This window comes from Gigantopelta aegis, chromosome 13 (genome assembly GCF_016097555.1).
Source record: "Gigantopelta aegis isolate Gae_Host chromosome 13, Gae_host_genome, whole genome shotgun sequence".
NCBI classification, from domain to species: Eukaryota; Metazoa; Mollusca; class Gastropoda; order Neomphalida; family Peltospiridae; genus Gigantopelta; species Gigantopelta aegis.
This window is the reverse complement of record NC_054711.1, coordinates 7669742-7691814: the sequence shown is the minus strand read 5'-3', so window position 1 is coordinate 7691814 and position 22073 is coordinate 7669742. Positions and strand designations below refer to the sequence as shown.

Below are 22073 nucleotides of genomic sequence, written 5' to 3'. Positions count from 1 at the left end.
CCTTTCTGGCCTCACAAATTGTCCCCTGCCACGAACCTATGCCACCGAATTGCCCGCAACTTACAGACTTGACATGATACCTTTTGTATGTATGTATGTACATATGTATGTATGTATGTATGTATGTATGTATGCACATACATGTATGTATGTATGTATGTATGTATGTACACCAAAAACTCACACATTTGAAATAATAATAAAAAAATTGTATCTCTACACAGGCAGAGTCCAAATGACAATATCATAACATCTCTCATGAGTAACTGTTAAATGTTTATTTTTCAACCCTGATCTAGATAGGAAGGAAATGTTTTATTTAACGACACACTTGACATATTTTATTTACGGTTATATGGAGGCAGACATATGGTTAAGGACCACACAGATATTGAGAGAGAAAACCCACTGTCACCACTTCATGGGCTACTCTTTTTCTGATAGCAGCAAGGGATCTTTTATATACACCATACCACAGACAGGATAGTACATACCACAGCCTTTGTTACACCAATTGTGGAGCACTGGCTGGAACGAGAAATAGCCCAATGAGTCCACAGACGGGGATCGATCCTAGACTGACCGCGCATAAATCAAGCAAACGCTTTACCACTGGGCTATGTCCCGCCCTTACAACAAATAGGTTCTTGGTTAATTGAAAACACAACACACACACCACACACACACACCACACACACACCACACACCACACATACACCACACACACCACACCACACACACCACACACACCACACACACCACACACCACCACACCACACACACACCACACACACACCACACACCACACACACACCACACACACATAAAACACCACACACACCACACACCACAACACATACACCACACACACCACACCACATACACCACACACACCACACACACCACACACACATCACACACACCACACACACACATAAAACACACACACACACATACCACACACACATAAAACACACCACACACATAAAACACACCACACACATAAAACACACACCACACACACATAAAACACAACACACAGATGCACGTGCGTACACACACACCACACACACATCACATACACATAAAACACACACAAAACACATAAAACACACACAACACACACCACACACACATAAAACACACACACACACCACACACACATAAAACACACACACACACCACACACACACATAAAACACACACACACCACACACACACATAAAACCCCCTACACAAAACACACACACACATAAAACACACACACACACACACACCACACACATAAAACACAACACACACACACCACACACATAAAACACAACACACACCACACCACACACAACACACACAACACACACATAAAACACACACACACACCACACACATAAACACACACACCACACACACATACAACACACACATATACATGCACGCACACACACACAATACACATACCACACACACATAAAACACACACACACCACACACATAAAACACACACACCACACACATAAAACACACACATAGACATGCACGCACACACACAATACACACATAAAACACACACATACACACCACACACATAAAACACACACCACACACATAGACATGCATGTACACACACATACACACACACACACACACACATACACACACATAAAACACACACATAGACATGCACGTACACACACACACACACACAACACACATAAAACACACACATAGACATGCACGCACACACACACACATACACACGCACACACACACACACACACACATACACAAAGTACTCTATTCATGTTCGTAAATAAGACGTATGAATAGACTTAATCGGGTTCTTGTTTTGCGGAGAAATGTTCTGACCTGTCCGAGAAATATGTTGTTGTTACGGACCTAGTTACCAGCTGTGTGATATAGCCCTGACCACTGCCAATCCCCACAGTCATATACGTATGTACAGCCGGCCATCAACACATTCAGCATTGTTTACCGCCCAGTACCGGCTCTATCTAATACGTATTCCCGCGAGTTGAACTCTCCATGCCGCCCAAACAGGGCCCCTTTTGCCGGTGGTCCAGTTTAGCAAACAAACAGCAGTGGGTTTTAATGGCTTGAACTGGCTTCAGGGTTATGACCGGGTCAGCCCGGTAGATACAGTCAATAATATTACTGAAGCCCACAATGACCTCCAGTGGAATGACCGGGACACGGCAAGGGGAGGTCACTCTGTGGCTCTGGTCTTTCTATCTCTCTCTCTCTCGCTGTCTGTGTGTCCTGCCCAGTTTCATCTGGGTCATAGAAGTGTCAGGAAAGGACATTTTGTGGAGTGGGGTGGAGGGTTGTTTGTCAATTTTATTTTTTTTAAATATTGGAAAAGGACATTTTGTGGAGTGGGGTGGAGGGTCGTTTGTCAATTTTATTTTTTTTAAATATTGGAAAAGGACATATTGTGGGGGTGGAGGGATGTTAATGATTTTTTTTTTAAATATTGGAAAATGATATTTTGAGGAGTGGGGTGGAGGGTTGTTTGTTGGTGTGGTTTTTTTTAATATTGGAAAAGTACATTTTGTGGAGTGGGGTGGAGGGTTGTTAATGAATTTTTTTTTTTTTTAATATTGGAAAAGGATGTTTTGAGGAGTGTGATGGAGGATTGTTAATTATTATTTTTTTAATATTGGAAAAGGACATTTTATGGAGGGGTGGAGGGATGTTTGTTAATGAATGCTAGAAAAGAAGAATTTATGGAGTAGGGGGATTAATGTTTGTGAATTTAAAAAAAAATTAAGAAAGGATTTTATGAGGTGGTGTTGGGTGATGGTTAATATTTGTAATTTTAAAAAAAATGCCAAGAAAGGACATTCTATGGAGTAGGGTGGGTGGGTGTGTTTGTGATTTTTTTTAAATGTTAGGAAAAGACATTTTATGAAGTGAAGTGTGGGATTGATGTTTGTGATTTTTTTTTTTTTTTTTTTTTTTTTTGGGGGGGGGTAAATGTTAAGAAAAGACATTTTATGGATTGTCGTTGGGTGTTGGATTGATGGGTTTTTAAATGTTACATTTAGGAAACTATTAAAAAAAGAAGTAAAATTATCAAATGTTTGCCGATGATTAATAAATCAATATGCTCTAGTGGTGCCTAACTTTAAACTACTTTAAAAAAACAAGCCCTCCCCCCACCTTCCACAGTATACACTTCAGACCTCGATGTGAGAAACAATTAGGGGAGTGATTAACCTTTAGACTACTGGATTAATTTTTGACAAAAATCACGTTCAGTGGGTACAAACAAGTTTATAATTTTTACTGACATATATTCACTTAAATGTTTTATAAATACATGAAATAAAGTTCATATATGAATTGGTAAGTATTATTTTCATGGGTTTTTGTAATTTTTATATTTTAGATCCATTCATGGTGATTAAAATTAGGCAAAAAATTAAAAAAAAAATTAAAAAATTAAAAAAGTCCAGTATTTATGTCTATTATTCTTGATAACAGCGGTTTTCAGACTAGAATTTTAAAAAAAAAACTACTATTCATATTGCAATATTTGGTGATTTTGAAATTTCTTTGTTAGTAAAACGATCAAATTTATTAGGCGTATCATAAAATATTGTTTGTTTCCTGTTACCCGACCAACCCTAATTTGAACCTGCCGACCCTAAAACTTTTTTTGTATATCCAAAAATGTTTTTTTAATATAACAAGGATTTCCATGAAAACATTCCAAAACTATCACAAGCACTAATTTGGTGTCATTTAGGGGATAACCTTACTGTGTTTTCCGATTTGTGGGTCTTTTGTATGTACTCTCCCACAGATAGGTTAAATTTATAAGTTGCCCATGTAAAAAGAAGCCTTTAAACACACCTATGTGGATAGTACTACATATTTCCTTTTTTTAATTAAGTTATGAAATAGATATAGAAAATAAAATGGCCATAAGGTTTTTGTCCTTTTGAAAATTGTATAATGGAAAAAAAAGCCCTTATATTTAAAACTGCACATAAAATATGTCCCCAAAACGTCACTTTACCATGCCTTACTTCATTTCTAGGGAAAACACTGTGATGAATGGTATTGTTGGTTTGCATAATGCATTTCTATACATGCAGAGGTTATTTTGGATACCGGTAGTCAACACCTTTATTTAATATCCATAAATAAAATTATTTTCCAAAATAAAATGTTTTTCCTACCTACCTACCCCATATTTTTCCAGCATGTAATAGGAAACAAGTAATTTTTTATTGTCACAATCAGCTATCACAATCAGCTGTCACAATCAGCTATCACAATCAGCTGTCACAATCAGCTATCACAATCAGCTATCACAATCAGCTATCACAATCAGCTATCGATCCTTGAAAATGACCACTATGTGCAACCATTGTTGTCAAGCGAAAATACTTGCCAAAAAACGCTTTTTGAACTCAAAATTCCAAGCTATTTTTCACTGAAAAAACCCAACACAAACAAAAGCTAGCATGCTGTAAACTAAACTGTTTCCTGTTACGAAAACCGGCCTCAGTGGCGTAGTGATTAGGCCATCGGTCTACAAGCTGGTAGGTACTGGGTTTGGATACCAGTCGAGGCATGGGATTTTTAATCCAGATACCGACTCCAAACCCTGAGTGAGTGCTTCGCAAGGCTCAGTGGGTAGGTGTAAACCACTTGCACCAACCAGTGATCCATAACTGGTTCAACAAAGGCCATGGTTTGTGCTATCCTGCCTGTGGGAAGTGCAAATAAAAAATCCCTTGCTGCTAATCGGAAAGAGTAGTCCATGTAGTGGCGACAGCGGGTTTCCTCTCAAAATCTGTGTGGTCCTTAACCATATGTCTGACGCCATATAACCATCAATAAAATGCGTTGAGTGCGTCGTTAAATAAAACATTTCTTTCTTTCTTTCCTGTTACGAAAACACCTTACTGGTGAGTGTTGTGTGCAAAACGGCGGGAAATATGAATTGGGGAATGCACTGTATACAGTGTACAGTATGTCAACTGGTGAGATATCTTGCCTGCAGTAGTCAGGAGGTTAATTGCCCACCTAACTTGGATTATAGGTGGTCCTTGTGGATCTGGTGCACTTTTTCATAAACAGGATATGTGAAACACGAGTCTGTGACTTTAAAATGGTGAAATACCCTCTTAAAAACAAGACTAAAACTCCAACTCCATAACTGTTGCTTCTCAGACACACGTTCGTTTTTAAAAATATGAAAAATGCATTTTGTGATATTAAAAACACCAGGATGACCAAAAACACTTCGAATGTACGGAAATGGATAATCTAAACAATAAAATCTAAGTAAAGTATGATTTCAGTTATCAAAAATGGCTATAATAGTAAAAAATATGCCTTAGTGTACATCCCTGCCCTACATGTGTGTGGGTGCACAGCAAACTGCCGTAAGATGAGTCTGGGACGCTGCTGTAGGTCAGCGGGACATGTTTTGTTCAGTTTATAGATGTATTATGCAGGCCGGTTGAAATACTGCTGGCTTCACTGTGTACTAGTGACCTACTTACTCACATACACTCATACATTGTGTCACAGTGTACTCTTCTCTACCTTATTTTAAACACATTTATTGGGTCATGGGATTGGCCCCCAATTTATTCTCTCACTCTCTCTCTCTCTCTCTCTCTCTCTCTCTCTCTCTCTCTCTCTCTCTCTCTCTCTCTCTCTATGTCGTCTTTTTTTTCCATTTCAAGCTGGGAGAACATTTTGTTAGTGTCGTGCTGTGATTCGTTCTGCATGTTTTGAAGATTACTACACTACATGTAGGCGTCGGAAGTGGCTAGCATCTAAATCGGCAACGGGCGGGACGTTGCCCAGTGGTAAAGGACTAGCTTGATGCGTGGCCAGTTTAGGATTGATCCTTGTCGGTGGGCCCACTGGGCTATTTCTTGTTCCAGCCAGTGCACCACGACTGGTATATCAAAGGCCGTGGTATGTACTACTCTGTCTGTGGGATAGTGCATATAAAAGATCCCTTGCTACTAATGGAAAAAAAAAAATGTAGCGGGTTTCCTCTCTAAGACTATATATGTCAGAATTACCAAATGTTTGACATCCAATAGCCAATGTTTAATACATCAACATACTGGCCATGAGTGATAGAAACACTGGTTGTTCACAAGGTCAAGATAACAACAATAAACAAACAAATAAAAAACCCTGATAAATTAATTTAATACATGTAATTTAATTTAATGGTCTATATCTCATTCCTGTGCTCCAGAACTGGTATAACAAAAGGCCATGGTATGTACTGACTTGTCTGTGGGATGGTGTATATAAAAGATCCCATGCTACTAATTGAAAAGAGTAACTAACCCATGGAGTGCTTGTGGCAGGTTTTCTCTTGTCATTTGTGTGGCCCTTAATCATGGGTCCAACGTGACATAACAATAAATAAAAATGTGAGTGCATCGTCAAATAATTGTTTTTCTCTTTCTTTTAGGTTACAATTAGGATTAAAATTGTTTATGTATTTGTATTTAATTTGTTGTAATGTTTTTCTTTTGCAGAGTTTGATGGGGAGACTGTGTTGTGCCGTGTCTGTGGGGACAAAGCCAGTGGGTTCCATTACGGTGTCCATGCGTGTGAGGGATGCAAGGTTAGTCACTAGTTTTAGATTTATCTAAAGGAAAGGAATGTTTGTTTTCATCCTCCGAGGACCTAGCTCATTTGGTAGAATGCTTGCCTGAGGTGCTTGAGTCATTGGATCGAACCCTCTTGGACACATTTCTCTCTCACTCTCTCTCTCTCTCTCTCTCTCTCTCTCTCTCTCTCTCTCATCTCTCTATCTCTTCCTCTCCCTCTCCCTCTCCCTCTCCCTCTCTCTCTCTCTCTCTCTCTCTCTCCCTCTCCTCTCTCTCTCTCTCTCCCTCTCTCTCTCTCTTCCTCCCTCCCTCTCCCTCTCCCTCTCTCTCCCCCCGTCCCCCCGTCCATGGTTTCTACCAGGGGGTAAAGATTTGTTTTAGCATATTATTTTTTTGAAGTTAACCTTTTGACAAAATTCATTACTCTTGTCATTACTGTATGCTTTTCTTAACTCTAACCCTAAACTTAACACATTTTCTTAACTCTAACCCTAAACTTAACCCATTTTCTTAACTCTAACCCTAAACTTAACCCATTTTCTTAACTCTAACCCTAAACTTAACCCATTTTCTTAACTCTAACCCGAAACTTAACCCATTTTCTTAACTCTAACCCGAAACTTAACCCATTTTCTTAACTCTAACCCTAAACTTAACCCATTTTCTTAACTCTAACCCTAAACTTAACCCATTTTCTTAACTCTAACCCTAAACTTAACCCATTTTCTTAACTCTAACCCTAAACTTAACCCATTTTCTTAACTCTAACCCTAAACTTAACCCATTTTCTTTATGAGGAAGGACCCATTGGGCTATTTCTCGTTCCAGCCAGTGCTTCACAACTGGTGTAACAAAGGCTGTGGTATGTATTATCCTGTCTGTGGGATGGTGCATATAAAAGATCCCTTGCTGCTAATTGAAAATAGTAGCCCATAAAGTGGCGACAGCGGGTTTACTCTCTCAGTATCTGTGTGGTCCTTAACCATATGTCTGATGCCATATAACTGTAAACGAAATGTGTTGAGTGCATCGTTAAATAAAACATTTCCGTATGGGGGAGGCTCCCCATACCTCGTGTTGACTGGTTGCATTCAGTTCAATAGCGCCATACCCAAACATTTCTTTCTGCCGTCCCAACCAATGCACCATGACTGGTATATCAAAGGCTGTGGTATGTGCTTTCCTGTCTGTCGGATGGGCTATCATGTATGTGGCTTGTGCTATCCTGTCTGGGATGGTGCATATAAAAGATCCATTGCTGCTAATAAAAAAAAAGTAGCCCATAAAGTGGCGACATCGGGTTTCCTCTCTCAATATCTGTGTGTCCTTAACCATGTGTCTGATGCCATATAACCGTCAATAAAATGTGTTGAGTGCGTCGTTAAATAAAACATTTCTTTCTTAAACAACAAGAAGAACAACAAAACAATGACTATGATTGTTGTTTTTTAGGGTTTCTTCCGACGAAGCATTCAGCAGAAAATCCAGTACCGTCCATGTTTGAAGAACCAGCAATGCAACATAATGCGGGTGAACCGCAACCGCTGCCAGTATTGCAGGTACATATTTGTCACCATTTCATTTCAACTTATTTTCGTGCTTATATCCAATTAATGTTCAAGCATGCTGTCCTGGACACATACCTCAGCTATCTGGGCCGTCTGTCCAGGACATTGGGTTAGTTGGTTAGTGGTTAGTGAGAGAGAAGAGGGTGTAGTGGTCTTACACCTACCCACTGAGTCATTAAGAACTCACTCTGGGTGGGAGCCGGTACCGGGCTGCGAACCCTGTACCTACCAACCTGTAGTCCCATGGCTTAACCACTGCGCCATCGAGGCCGGTATTTGTCACCAGTGGGTCACAAGATTGTCAATTTTATGACTTCCCCTGTTCAAGGAGAGCTATTGCTCTCGCTCCCCATCACTCCCTTGAGATTAGTTCAGTTTATTTGGTATCAATATGGTAATACTTTTAAACCTCTCTAAACAGGGACACTCATGGGATAAAGTAAAATGTCTGGTGTTAAAAGGTATCTGGTTTAGATAAGTTATGTTACATAGTGATATTTAAAAAGGTATTGTGAAAAATGTCAGCTTTTGAGGAAATTTAGGTATACAGACGTTCCAGTTTTGTTCCACTGTATTTTGAGGGAACATTTTGATGAGTATCGCATTATGATTCGCTACGCAAGTTTCAGAGATCGCTACACAATTTTAAAACTTTTAAACAGTCAGGGGTGGGAATTCTCCTCGGATCAGCTGTTTTCCTCTCATGGAACATTGCGTTTCCTTGCATTTTAATCGTCCTTTCCTCCAAAATGTGTCGGATGGCACAGATTTTAACCTTAATTTGAAGAATTTCCGGGACCCCTCTAGATTTTTTTTTTTTTTACAGTTCACCAATTCCCACCCCTGACCAGTAGTTGCTAATAAATTTTTAATTGACTAGAATTCTCACTAATCAGGATTTTGAAAACAAAATGTTTGCTGATCTTAAATATCTTCCCATAATCTAAGTCAGGGAATCTTTTTTTTCTTCGGTTCCTTGTCCTGTGATCATTGAAATCAATCAGAAATTATTTTTAAGTTTTCAGCAGTCATGGTATTGGTTAATTGTTACATAAACAGAGAATACCCGCCTCGTGTCTTGTGATATCATAATTTATTAGTACGAGTTAATAAAAGTATGAAATCCAAGGCTTTATGAAGATTTTTATACTTTATCAACAAGTGCTGATAAATTATGATATCACAAGACACGAGGCGGGTATTCTTTTTATCCATTATCATTCTTTTCATTTGTGACAGTTGTGAACAATGTCAGTAATGTGGGTTGAATGTCGCTATGTTTGAAAGTGGTAGACTCATTAACTAGCAGAACGACAGTGGCGTGACGTCACTAATGATAGGTTTAGCACTGAAACATACACAGTGATGTATGTAACAAAAAGAAGCGATATCTCCTAGGAAAGCCTTTAATGGATGATAACAATGGATAATGGTCTTTTGGTTCTGTCACGACAACACTGCCCATTTTGTGTAGTGTGAACCTAGGGTTAATAAACTTTTTAAAAAAAGAAGAAAAAATACAAAACATCAATACACAAAACAAGACTTTATTTGATGAGGAACTTTCAACAAGTGACAATCCAAGAGCTGACACACGAGAAAACGCGAGACGTATGCACGGTATACATCATTTACATGTTTAACAACACTATTTCACAACAGCAGAGACTTGTAAAGTCCCACTGTATATACCTATAGTCCAAGTGAGCTCTGTGGTCTAGTGAATAAGCTGCTGGACAATCAAGCTGACAACAGTGGTTCAAATCACGTCTTTCTCATCTATTGCCCTCTGCCTATATCATTCTTATTATTTTAATATGGAAAAAAAACTTTCCACTTTCTACCACAATTTCAGTCTGTTTTGACTGTCAGTTTCCTCTGACATCCTTGTCCTCTGCCGCTAATAAAGTTGGTCTGACCCACGGCACTAACGACCGCCGGTAGTAGGGGTGTATAGTACCGTATATCTTCGCCTGTAAGTCGATCTCGGCTCTAAGTCGAGTCCCTAATTTCAAGCACTAAAAACATATTTTTTTATTGACCCGTTTATAAGTCGACCCATGAAAAACAACTTATAAATATTGAAATATTTCTTATTTTCAGCACATGAGAACAATAATGTACAATATTTGAACAAAAGAAAATTATTTTACAAACTTCGGTTTTCACGTTTTGTACATCGCAATATAATCAGACTATTCCAATCAAACTATCATTATTACATAGCATCAAAATGAAATATTCCCTTAGTAGAGAGTGAAAGCTGTTTGACTGTTACTGTATGGTACTGTACAGATGGTGTTGTGCACAGACAACAACTTTATTTATAAACACTGACAACAGATCACTACGATAAAACTGAAAGTATTACATTTTGCCGCCATATTAATACATGTAAGGAGGATAACTCTGGAAAGTACACTGGTTTTTGTACCAAATGATGTGTGTCCCTATTGCTCTAGTGAACTGCAGAGATCAGTCTATTTTAAGGGAAAGCTCAGTAATATTCATGAAGTTAATCACCGACAAAACATTGTTTGAACAACCATTAATGCCAGTGACCAGATTTCAAAATAAACTCAGGCAACAGGTAGTTAGTATTGTTTACATTTTTACTATTAGTGATGACTGTTAATTTAACTAAGTGGACTGTTGTCTTGGCATGTGAGTGAGATCGCATGCCTTTTCGCATAACCAAAACCGTTCTAATGCCAAAACAAATAGGTTATAAAAAATAAATGTGTCAAATTAACATATTTGAGTATAAATACATGGCATACTTCAACAATAAAACTTATAAAATAATCCCCAAAACAGTAATATTTTTTGGTGAATTTTTTTCACCCTCTTATAAGTCGACCCCCCAAGTTATAAAATACTTTTTGGGTGAAAAAAATTCGACTTATAGGCGAAGATATAGGGTAGGTGCGTCTTAACAATGCCAGAAGTAACTACTGAACACTCTCCAAAGTGGTCAGACTAAGCCCACAGCTAAAGCCGATGGGGAATGACAGGTGTGGCATTGATAGCCACAAGAGACAAGCACATGCCACTGTTGGAGAGACAAGGACTGGGATGTAGAGGTGGACAGTGAAATACGTTGAAAAATAGGATGAAAAAATTAGATTGATTTCAAAGGAGAGAAAGGAAAGAGGGCAGTGGAATAAAAATATCTCCCCCTCCCCCCCCCCCCCCCCCAAAAAAAACACCCATAAAAAAACAACAACAAAAAAACAAAAACAAAACCCAACTATAGTCCATCCTATCCTACAAAAATGTTTGGGGTTTTTTGTAAATAATTTCAGTTTGGTTAGACACAAGAAGAAAGTAAAAGTGTTTTGGAAACAACAAAATTATACAATTGTTGTGTGCACTTAAGAAAACAATTGGCTCAGACATAAATAACTTGTAGTAAATTTTATAGTATGAAAAAACAGTGTTCCGTGTGCCCAGAAGAACTATAGGTTTTGTTTTGTTGTTTGGTAACCAATGTTTTATTTTTTTATTTTATGTCTAATTTTTCTTTGCAGATTAAAGAAATGTATTTCTGTCGGCATGTCTCGAGATGGTAAGTGAAAATCAGATTATTTAAAATCTAGGGTTTTTTATCAGGGCTCAAGCGTAACAGAGGCACCGATGGCAATTGCCATTATTGAGATATAAATTGCTGTAGGTCGGGAGCATCACCAATGACATAAAAGTGCCGTCTGTAAAACTCCTCAATGATGGCAAAAATTTTACACCTGGTGTACATTATCTGCCAGTATATAACATTAGTACATGTAAAATATTATCTACATACAGCAAAATAACCTTTCAGTCTTATTTATTTGTGCAAAAGTCTTTTTTTTTTTTTTCAATTGCCATGGGCAGGCTTTAAATTGCCATCGGTTGGACATTTCACCCACAGCCATTTTGTTTTTAATTTGCTGTGGGAGACAAATTCTTACGTTCGATCCCTGTTTTCGCTCCATGTGTTGGGGTCTTTCATGATTTATTTCTCACAGCTTGTCAAACCTCAAGTAAAACTGTAATTTGTTTTTTATGTGACGTCTATTTAAGAAATCGCTACACAGTTCGAAATGTTAATAATGTTGACTAAAATTAGGCAAAAAATCTAAAAAGTTGCATTTACTTACTGGCATTTGTGGCTAGCTGTCCAATATTTATGTATATTATTCCCAATAACACTGGTTTTCTGACCAAAATGTTTTTTAAGAAATGAACTACGATTCATGTCCCAATATTTGGTGATTTTCGTTGTTGGTAAAACGATCAATTTTATTATCAAATAAGCTGTCACAATCAGCTATCGATCCCTGACAATGACTGCGACATGCTGCCGTTGTTGTCGAGTGAAAATACTTGGCGAAATCCACTTTTTCAGTGAATGTCATGTTCAAAACGGTGGGAAATACGAATTGGGGAATGCACTGTATACAGTGTACAGTATGTCAACTGACATGACGTCGGGCGAGATATCTCGCCTGCAGTAGTCAGAAGGTTAAATGACCCCAATTATTGAATTTTCTCCATTTTCTTCTTAGCGGTACAGTATCTAATTTTGACCAAAATAGGGTCCAGTGATATTTAAATTTCCCTAATTACCAAATTTCTGATGTTTTCTTCTCCGCGGGTATTTAATTTTGACCAAAATAGGGTCATGTGATATTTAAGTTTCCCTAATTACCATATTTTCCCTGTTTTCTCCTCAGCGGTGCGGTTTGGCCGGGTTCCCAAGAAGGAGAAGGCGCGCATCATCGAACAGATGCAGAAAGTGAACGCTCAGTCACAGACGATGGCGCTCTTCAACATTCTGCAGAGTGAACTCGACGTGATCCAGTCGGTGATCAACGCCCACCGCATCACGTGCGACTTCCCGATCGCCCGCGTCCAGCAGATGAGAGAATCGGCCCTCCAGGCGGGAGAATTCGTCAACTGCCCAGCACATATGGTAATTTGGTGTTTAAACATTTTATTGATTAAATATTGGGGGTGGGATGTAGTAACCCAGTGACGTAGCTCACCTGATGTGAGATCGGTCTACGATCGATCCCTGTCGGTGGGCCCATTGGGCTGTTTCTCGTTCCAGCCAGAATTCTACAAGGTCTAGTTGACAAAGGCTGTGGTATATACAATCCTGTCTGTGATATATTGCATATAAAAGATCCCTTGTGGTTAATCAGAAAGAGTATGCCATGAAGTGGCGACAGCAGGTTTTCTTTGTAGTCTCACTTTGTGGGCTATGCTATTCGATTAGCAGCAAGGGATCTTTTATATGCACCATCCCACAGACAGGATGGTACATACCACGGCCTTTAATATACCAGTTGTGGAGCACTGACTAGAATGAGAAACAGCCCAATGGAAATATTGTTGAGTGCATCATTAAATCAAACATTTCTTTCTTCCTGACTGGCAGTATACTCATTGTGTTAAATTTCAGTATGTCTAATTTGGTGGGTTTCTTTTCAGGTGTGTCCGTTGAACAACCAGATTTCAATTTGGCAGTATACTCTTTGTGTTAAATTCCAGTACGTCTAATTTGGTGGGTTTCTTTTTAGGCGTGTCCGTTGAACAACCAGATTTGCATGGAGGCTAGCAGCAACAAGAATGACTGGATCGACTACTCCGAAAGCTTCACTCCAGCGATCAAGTCGGTCGTCGACTTCGCCCGGGGAATCCCTGGCTTCATCTTGTTGAATCAGGATGATCAGGTGACCCTGTTGAAGGTTTGTACGACATTTAAAAAAAACAAAACAAAAAAATTCTTGGAGGTATCTAAAAATTTTAAAACAATTTTCATTTATTTTCTTTCTTTCTTTTGTCTTAGGCCTAAATTTTTTTTTTTTTAAATTGTGTTTTTGGTTTCCCAACCAACTACACTAATTTAATGTAGCAACACTGAACTTAAAAAAAAAAAAAAAAAAAAAAAAAAAATCATGATTTCTGATTTTTTGCAGTCGGCAAAACTAGGTTCGGAACACATTACGTTTTTTCAGTATGATTCAATTTAAAAAATTTTTTTTTAAAGTTTCTATCTACCTACTCTATTTTTCTCAGGATAAAACCTGACATACACATATTTTTTTTTTTTTTTTTTTTTTAGCCCCCCCCCCCCTAAGATGAATTTTTACGGTTTTCCGACTGACCTTAAATTTTATGTAGCAACCCTGAACATTTTTGAAGCAAAAAAAAAGTAAAAAAATTCTAGGATGAAACCTGAAACACACATATTTTGTTGTTTGTTTCAGGCGGGGACCTTTGAGGTGTTGCTCGTACGACTTGCGATTCTCTTCGACCCGGACACGAACACGATGATGTTCACAGGAGGGAAACTCTTCAAACGCCATTCGTCGCCGGTAAGTTTGAACTTATTCTACAAACGCCATTTGTCGCCGGTAAGTTTGAACTTTATTCTACAAACTAGAGGCGACAAGTAGCCCAGTGGTAAAGCACTCGCTTGATGCGCAGTCGGTTTGAGATAGATCCATTGGGCTATTTCTCGCTCCAGCCAGTACACCATGACTGTTACATCAAAGGCCGTGGTACGTGCTATCCTGTCTTTGGGATGGTGCATATAAAAAATCCCTTGCTGTTAATCGAAAAGAGTGGCCCATGAGGTGATGACAACGGGTTTCCTCACTGGATATCTGTGTGGTCCTTAACCATATGTCCGATGCCATATAACTGTAAATAAAATGTGTTGAATGCATCATTAAATAAACCATTTTCCTTTATTCTAGAAACTTTTTTGTGTGTATGTTTGTTTGTTTGTTTGTGAGTATGCGTGTAAGTGCGTGTAGCTGTGAGTGTGTGTGTGACTGTGTCACTTTATGTGTGGATGTCAGCTTTGTGTGTATGACTGTGTGTTGGTGATGTTCCAGTACTCAATTGAAAATGAAAATGGAGATGATGAAAGTAATGATTGATTATAATAATCCACAACTGATTGTGTGGGAAAATTGTTAACTGTAATTGTTTCTCCAGTTTAGATGATGGAATTAATGTAAATATGTTGGGTCTGGTGTTTGTTTTCATGTTAACAGAAAGAAAAATGATATCAAATTGTTACAAAACGTAAACTTAACGACTTGTAGTGTCTATTCTCGGCCTTATGTGTGACCGCACACGAAGAGGATTAAGTGAGTGAGTGAGTGAGTGAGTGAGTGAGTAAGTAAGTAAGGGTCTGTTCTGGTGAACAGTGTTTATAATTCAAATCCTTCGTATGTTCAATATAAATCTCATCGATTGTGTAACTGAAAGCTGATCGATTGGTCCCAACCGATTATAGCCGATTTTAACCAATTTTCGATGATCAAATTCCACCCGATTGACAACAATGCTGTGGGTGTATGATGTCTTTTTTAGTGTGTGTCCATCAATGTGTGTCTTCAGAGACAGTTTATCCTAGTAGTACATGTAGCTTCAGGGGGCCTCGCGGTGATGTGTACATTTATTTTCCCCAGGTCATTTTCCCCCTCTCCCCGAGGGGGTTGCAAAATATATTTCCTGGGAGGGGGGCCCGCTGTTATTTGTGCTACAGGCCCTGTAGATCCTTAAACCGGCTGTGTGTGTCTTATTTTAACTAGACTAGACAGCTGTAAAATCGCATCCAGTTTGCAAAAAGTTTATTTGAAATCCAAAAGACCAAAGCTTGTTCTGGGTCTATGTCTGGTAAGTATGGTACCAGTTGAAAAACAAAAGCATTGAATCGAATGGAACAAAACACGCTATGTCTGTGCTGGCGCCAACTACCAGATCTGGTAGCAGATGGCATAGAACTTGTGCTATGTTTTGAAAGTGCCAGACTTGCCAGATCCAGACGAAGATTTGGCTTCATTGTATTTGTAGGCCTTAGTTTCTTTCTTGAAGTCTAGTAATATGAACTTTAGTCCGAGTCGATAATTACGTACAGATTGGCACTTCATAGCCCACATTTTCCAGTCTTACTTGGTATGGTTTTGGCCCAAGCCACTGGATATTACAACTCCTGCAATTGGCCACGGCAATCAGCAATGCCGTGGAGATTGCCGTGGAATTTTTAATTCTTCTAGGGACTTTTTTTTTTTGACCTTGGACTATATTCAGAGTGTTTTTTAATGGCATGTTTTTTTTTTTGCCGTAGGCATTTTCTTAAGTGCAGAGGTTGTATTATCAGCATCTTTTACAAAACATTATTTTAATAAATTTATTTATTACAAGTGTAATGTTACCTGTAGATGTTTTAAATATCGACCAATCATATTTCAGATGCCATCGGGTGCGGGATTTCTTCTGGATTCCATGTTTGACTTCGCAGAGCGTCTCAACCGAATGCACTTGACAGATGATGAACTCGGGCTTTTCTCCGCCATCGTCCTACTTTCCCCAGGTTTGTTATTTTTCTAGTGGTATGATGGATGAAACAGGAAGGCAGTATAACCTGCTGTTAATTTGTTTTTAAAATGGCACTCCCCCCACCCCCCTACAAAAAAAGAGGAATATTTTATGATTCTTATGTAGTATTGGGGCTTGAAATAGCAATAATTTTTTTTTAAATAACAGTCTCTCTCCAACCCCCCCCCCCCCCCCCCCCCCCCAACAACAAATGATGTTTTGTTTTGAAATACTTTATTGATTAGGAAAAAAGTCAAAAGGATTGCACAACAGGCATAGCCTATTTCTCTAGTAGGGTTTGGATGTAGCTCAGTCGGTTGAATGCTCGCTTGAGGTGGTTGCGTCGCAGTATCGAACCACCTCAGTGGATCCATTCAACTGATTGGGTTTTTTCTCGTTCCAAGCAGTGTGCCACAACTAATCAAAGGCTGTGGTATGTGCTATCTTGTCTGTGGGACGGTGCATATAAAATATCCCTTGCTACTAATGGAAAAATGTAGCAGGTTTCCTCTCTAAAATTACAAATAGCCGATAATTAATAAATCAATGTGTTCTAGTGGTTTCGTTAAACAAAATAAACTTTAACTTCAGAGCATTTAAAAGAGTTTGTAGCGGTCTTTAAATTCCTTGAAAGTTTAAATTTGAAAAAATAATTTTTAGGTCTTTGAAAGTCTTTGAATTGTAATAGAAGTTTTTAAATTCTCACAAATCATAGGCAGAGCAATGATGATATCTTTTACAGCTGCATGCAATTGATATTTTCCAGTTACAAAGTTTAATCTGTCATGATGCATGTAAAAAAGCTAAAACATTTTGCCATGGACAGCAACATAAACGACTGATTTGGTATTTTTATCTCATTCTATTCTATTGTCTTTGACCGCTGTGTAAAAGTCTTTGAAAGTCTTTGAAAATGGCAGGTAAAAGTCTTTGGAAAGTCTTTGAATTTGTCTGGTCTTTAAGGAACAGGTTTCCTCCAGGCAGAAGAGTTGACCACTGTTGATAGTATTCCATGGGTTCACACCTGTCATACAGTGTTAATTAATGATATCACTGACCTGGATATTATTGAATATGCATTGAAACCCTAGTAAACTGGACAACCTTGTTACCAAGTAAAATGTCTGGTCCCATTTTTTGACAAATAAAATTGCACTTTACTTACCGTTTATTATTTAGAATATACATTTCCATTCACCTGAAGTGTTTTTTGGTAATCCTGGTAATCCTGGTGTTTGTATACCACAAAATGCATTTTTCGTATTTCTGAAAAACGGGAGCACGTTTGAGAAAAAAACGTTGAGCAGACAAGGTCTAATCTATTTTTAGACGGGATATTTCCATTTCAATGTCACAGACGTTGGTATACCACGTGACCGTTATCATTTTGGTTCGGTTTGTTTTCTCGTGCACAGTTCGCGCGATCAACATCATTTGTTGTTGTTCATTTGTGAGATTTTTCTTCACAGTTCGTGAACATTTTCAGTAACAATAAAGTTCAGACAAGTAAGTATCTCAATGCAAAACGTTACAAACCCTTGAAACCAATAATTTTGCTAAGTCCTACGATATCTGGAGAGGGGATACAACCAGGACAGAACAGTTGGAACATGTCCAGGAGAGGTGAAAAGAACGCACCCCAAGTCTGTGAAATTTGTGGTGACGTAGGCATTGTTGTGCTTCGAGCGACATCTACCGGTGACATCAGAATACAAACTTTCAAAATTATTTTAAGCAATTGGGACATGGGGATTCCCATGGTATTTATCGATATAAAACCTGCTTTTTCACTCCATTTGATAAAAACGTGATCCAAGTGTGTTACAGGTTTGTAGATTAACCAAATTATAATTTATTTTCGCTGGATGGAACTAGGGTGTGCGGCTTTAAGTTCTGTACTGATTTTTAAAAAAGGACCGTGAAAAAAGTCCGATTTGGGGAGAATTCCGGTTTACAGAGGGTCTGGTTTTGAAATGCTTCACTGTACCAGGATGCCCATCTGACTGGCAAAAACGGGTGCTAGGGAGGGCCATGTGTTATTGACGGGTGCTAGGGAGGGCCATGTGTTATTGACGGGTGCTAAGGAGGGCCATGTTTTATTGACGGGTGCTAGGGAGGGCCATGTGTTATTGACGGGAGCTAGGGAGGGTCATGGTTTTTTGACGGGTTCTAGGGAGGGGTTTTGACCGATTATATGTCTGAAAACTTGATACTGATTCTCTTTTTTTTCTCTCTCTCTCTCTCTCTCTCTCTCTCTCTCTCTCTCTCTCTCTCTCTCTCTCTCTCTCTCTTCCCCCCCACCCCCGTCTCTCACTCTCCCCGTCTCTCTCTCCCCTACTCCCTGACCAAATTTTAAAAAACAAAAACCTGCCATAAGTTACTAGGACTAACACCTGTCGTGCAGTGCTAATTAATGATACCAATGACCAGGATGTTATTGAGTTGACCAAGTGAGCGATCTTTCTGGAAAAAGCTAATGCTAGACAAGGCTGGGGTTTTGACCGATTACATTGTCTGAAAACTTGATACTGATTCTCTCTCTCTCTCTCTCTCTCTCTCTCTCTCTCTCTCTCTCTCTCTCTCTCTCTCTCTCTCTCTCTCTCTCTCTCTCTCTCTCTCTCTCTCTCTCTCTCTCTCTCTCTCTCTCTCTCTCTCTCCCTCCCTCCCCCTCCCTCTCCCCCTCCCTCTCCCTCTCCCTCTCCCTACCCTACTCCCTGACCAAATTTAATAAAACCAAAAACCTGCCATAAGTTACTAGGACTAACACCTGTCGTGCAGTGCTAATTAATGGTACCAATGACCAGGATGTTATTGAGTCGACCAAGTGGGCGATTTTTCTGGAAAAAGCTAATGCTAGACAAGGCTGGGGTTTTGACCGATTACATTGTCTGAAAACTTGATACTGATTCTCTCTCTCTCTCTCTCTCTCTCTCTCTCTCTCTCTCTCTCTCTCTCTCTCTCTCTCTCTCTCTCTCTCTCTCTCTCTCTCTCCCTCCCTCTCCCCCTCCCTCTCCCCCTCCCTCTCCCTCTCCCTCTCTCCCCGTCTCTCTCTCTCTCTCTCTCTGACCAAATTTACCGGCCTCGGTGGCGTCGTGGCAAGCCATCGGTCTACAGGCTGGTAGGTACTGGGTTCGGATCCCAGTCGAGGCATGGAATTTTTAATCCAGATACCGACTCCAAACCCTGATTGAGTGCTCCGCAAGGCTCAATGTGTAGGTGTAAACCACTTGCACCGACCAGTGATCCATAACTGGTTCAACAAAGGCCATGGTTTGTGCTATCCTGCCTGTGGGAAGCGCAAATAAAAGATCCCTTGCTGCTAATCGGAAGAGTAGCCCATGTAGTGGCGACAGCGGGTTTCCTCTCAAAATCTGTGTGGTCCTTAACCATATGTCTGACGCCATATAACCGTAAATAAAAAATGTGTTGAGTGCGTCGTTAAATAAAACATTTCTATCTTTCTATCTGACCAAATTTAAAAAAACAAAAACCTGCCATAAGTTACTAGGACTAACACCTGTCGTGGAGTGCTAATTAATGATACCAATGACCAGGATGTTATTGAGTTGACCAAGTGGGCGATCTTTCTGGAAAAAGCTAATGCTAGACAAGGCTGGGGTTTTGACCGATTATATGTCAGAAAACTTGATACTGATTCTCTTTGCTTGCTCTCTCTCTCCTCTCTCTCTCTCTCTCTCTCTCTCTCTCTCTCTCTCTCTCTCTCTCTCTCTCTCTCTCTCTCTCTCTCTCTCTCTCTCTCTCTCTCTCTCTCTCTACCCCGCCCAAATTTAAAAGAACAAAAACCTGCCATAGCTAGTTACTGTGACAGTTCACTAAAGCTAGCAACATGTGTCTGTGAACTGATCTTTTTAACGCATGCATTAAATGAATCCCTCAAACCACGACATGTCTGTGAAACCAAGGATTATGGAGGACAACTCCCCGAGATTCCCACACAACTTGACACCAATGATACCTACTGAAAACTGATTTTATTATGTTCTAAAATACAGGAATACATAAAACATTGTTCAGGACTTGAAGTTAACGATGGCACCGACGGCAATTGCTGTCAATGAGATCTAACTTGCTGTAGGTAGAGAGTATCACCGATGACATATTTATGCCGTTGGTAAATTTCTCAACGATGGCGAAATGTATACACCTGGTGTACATAATCTTCAAATATTTAACATTTTCAATATGTCTACATACAGCAAAATAACCTTTCAGTTACATTTATTTTCTGCAACTGTCTCTTAATTGCCATAGGCAGGCTCAAAATTTCTATTGGTGGGCTGTTTCACCCATGGCAATCCTTTTAAAAATTGCTGTGGGAGACAAGTTCAAGCCCAGAAACATGCAAGCATACAATGTAATCTGGTCTGATAAGAAAATGTTTTAATTAACAACACACTGTGCTCTAGTTGTATCATTAAACAAAACAAACTTTAACTTTTTTCAAACATCCATCTGAAAAAGATAAAAAGAAGTTCCAGGTTGTAATGGAAAAGAAAGAAAGAAAGAAATGTTTTATTTAATGATGCACTCGACACATTTTATTTACGGTTATATGGCGTCAGACATATGGTTAAGGACCACACAGATTTTGAGAGGAAACCCGCTGTCGCCACTTCATGGGCTACTCTTTCCGATTAGCAGCAAAGGATCCTTTATTTGTGCTTCCCACAGGCAGGATAGCACAAACCATGGCCTTTGTTGAACCAGTTATGGTTTGAGGGATCCATTTAATACACTGGTCAGTGCAAGTGGTTTACACCTACCCATTGAGCCTTGCGGAGCACTCACTCAGTCTTTGGAGTTGGTATCTGGATTAAAAATCCCATGCCTCGACTGGGATCTGAAACCAGTACCTACCAGTCTGTTGACCGATGGCCTAACGACGACGCCACCGAGGTCAGTAGGTTGTAATGGAGTATAGATGGTATACGAGTCTATGGAAGGAAGGAAATGTTTTATTTAACGACGCACTCAGCACATTTTATTTACGGTTTTATTAGGCGTCGGACATATGGTTAAGGACCACACAGATACTGAGAGAGTAAACCCACTGTCGCCACTTCATGGGCTATTCTTTTCGATCAGCAGCAAGGGATTTTTTATATGCACCATCCCACAGACAGGATAGTACATACCATGGCCTTTGTTATACCAGTTCTGGTGGAGCACTGGCTGGAACGAGAAATAGCCCAATGGGGCCACCAACGGGGATTGATCCTAGACCGACCGCGCACCAAGCAAGCGTTTTACCACTGGGCTGAGTCCCGCCCCCTTGTCTGATACAGTCACATGTTTGACCTCGGGTCAGAGAACCTCGCACGGTGCTAGTTGTGAGTCTTGTCTGAAACAGTCACATGTTTGACCTCGGGTCAGAGAACCTCGCACGGTGCTAGTTGTGAGTCTTGTCTGATACAGTCACATGTTTGACCTCGGGTCAGAGAACCTCGCACGGTGCTAGTTGTGAGTCTTGTCTGAAACAGTCACA

General features: G+C 39.5%; 1 protein-coding gene across 1 annotated transcript in view; it reads left to right on the top strand.

Moving 5' to 3' along the window:
• Positions 1-22073, top strand: part of LOC121387776 — a 57504-nt gene that overhangs the window by 22135 nt on the left and 13296 nt on the right. Inside the window, exons 2-8 of the mRNA XM_041518982.1 lie at positions 6546-6634; positions 8073-8179; positions 11719-11756; positions 12904-13142; positions 13753-13920; positions 14443-14550; positions 16442-16562. Of these exons, the coding sequence (XP_041374916.1) occupies positions 6546-6634; positions 8073-8179; positions 11719-11756; positions 12904-13142; positions 13753-13920; positions 14443-14550; positions 16442-16562 (870 nt within the window). The remainder of the gene's footprint in view (positions 1-6545; positions 6635-8072; positions 8180-11718; positions 11757-12903; positions 13143-13752; positions 13921-14442; positions 14551-16441; positions 16563-22073) is intronic.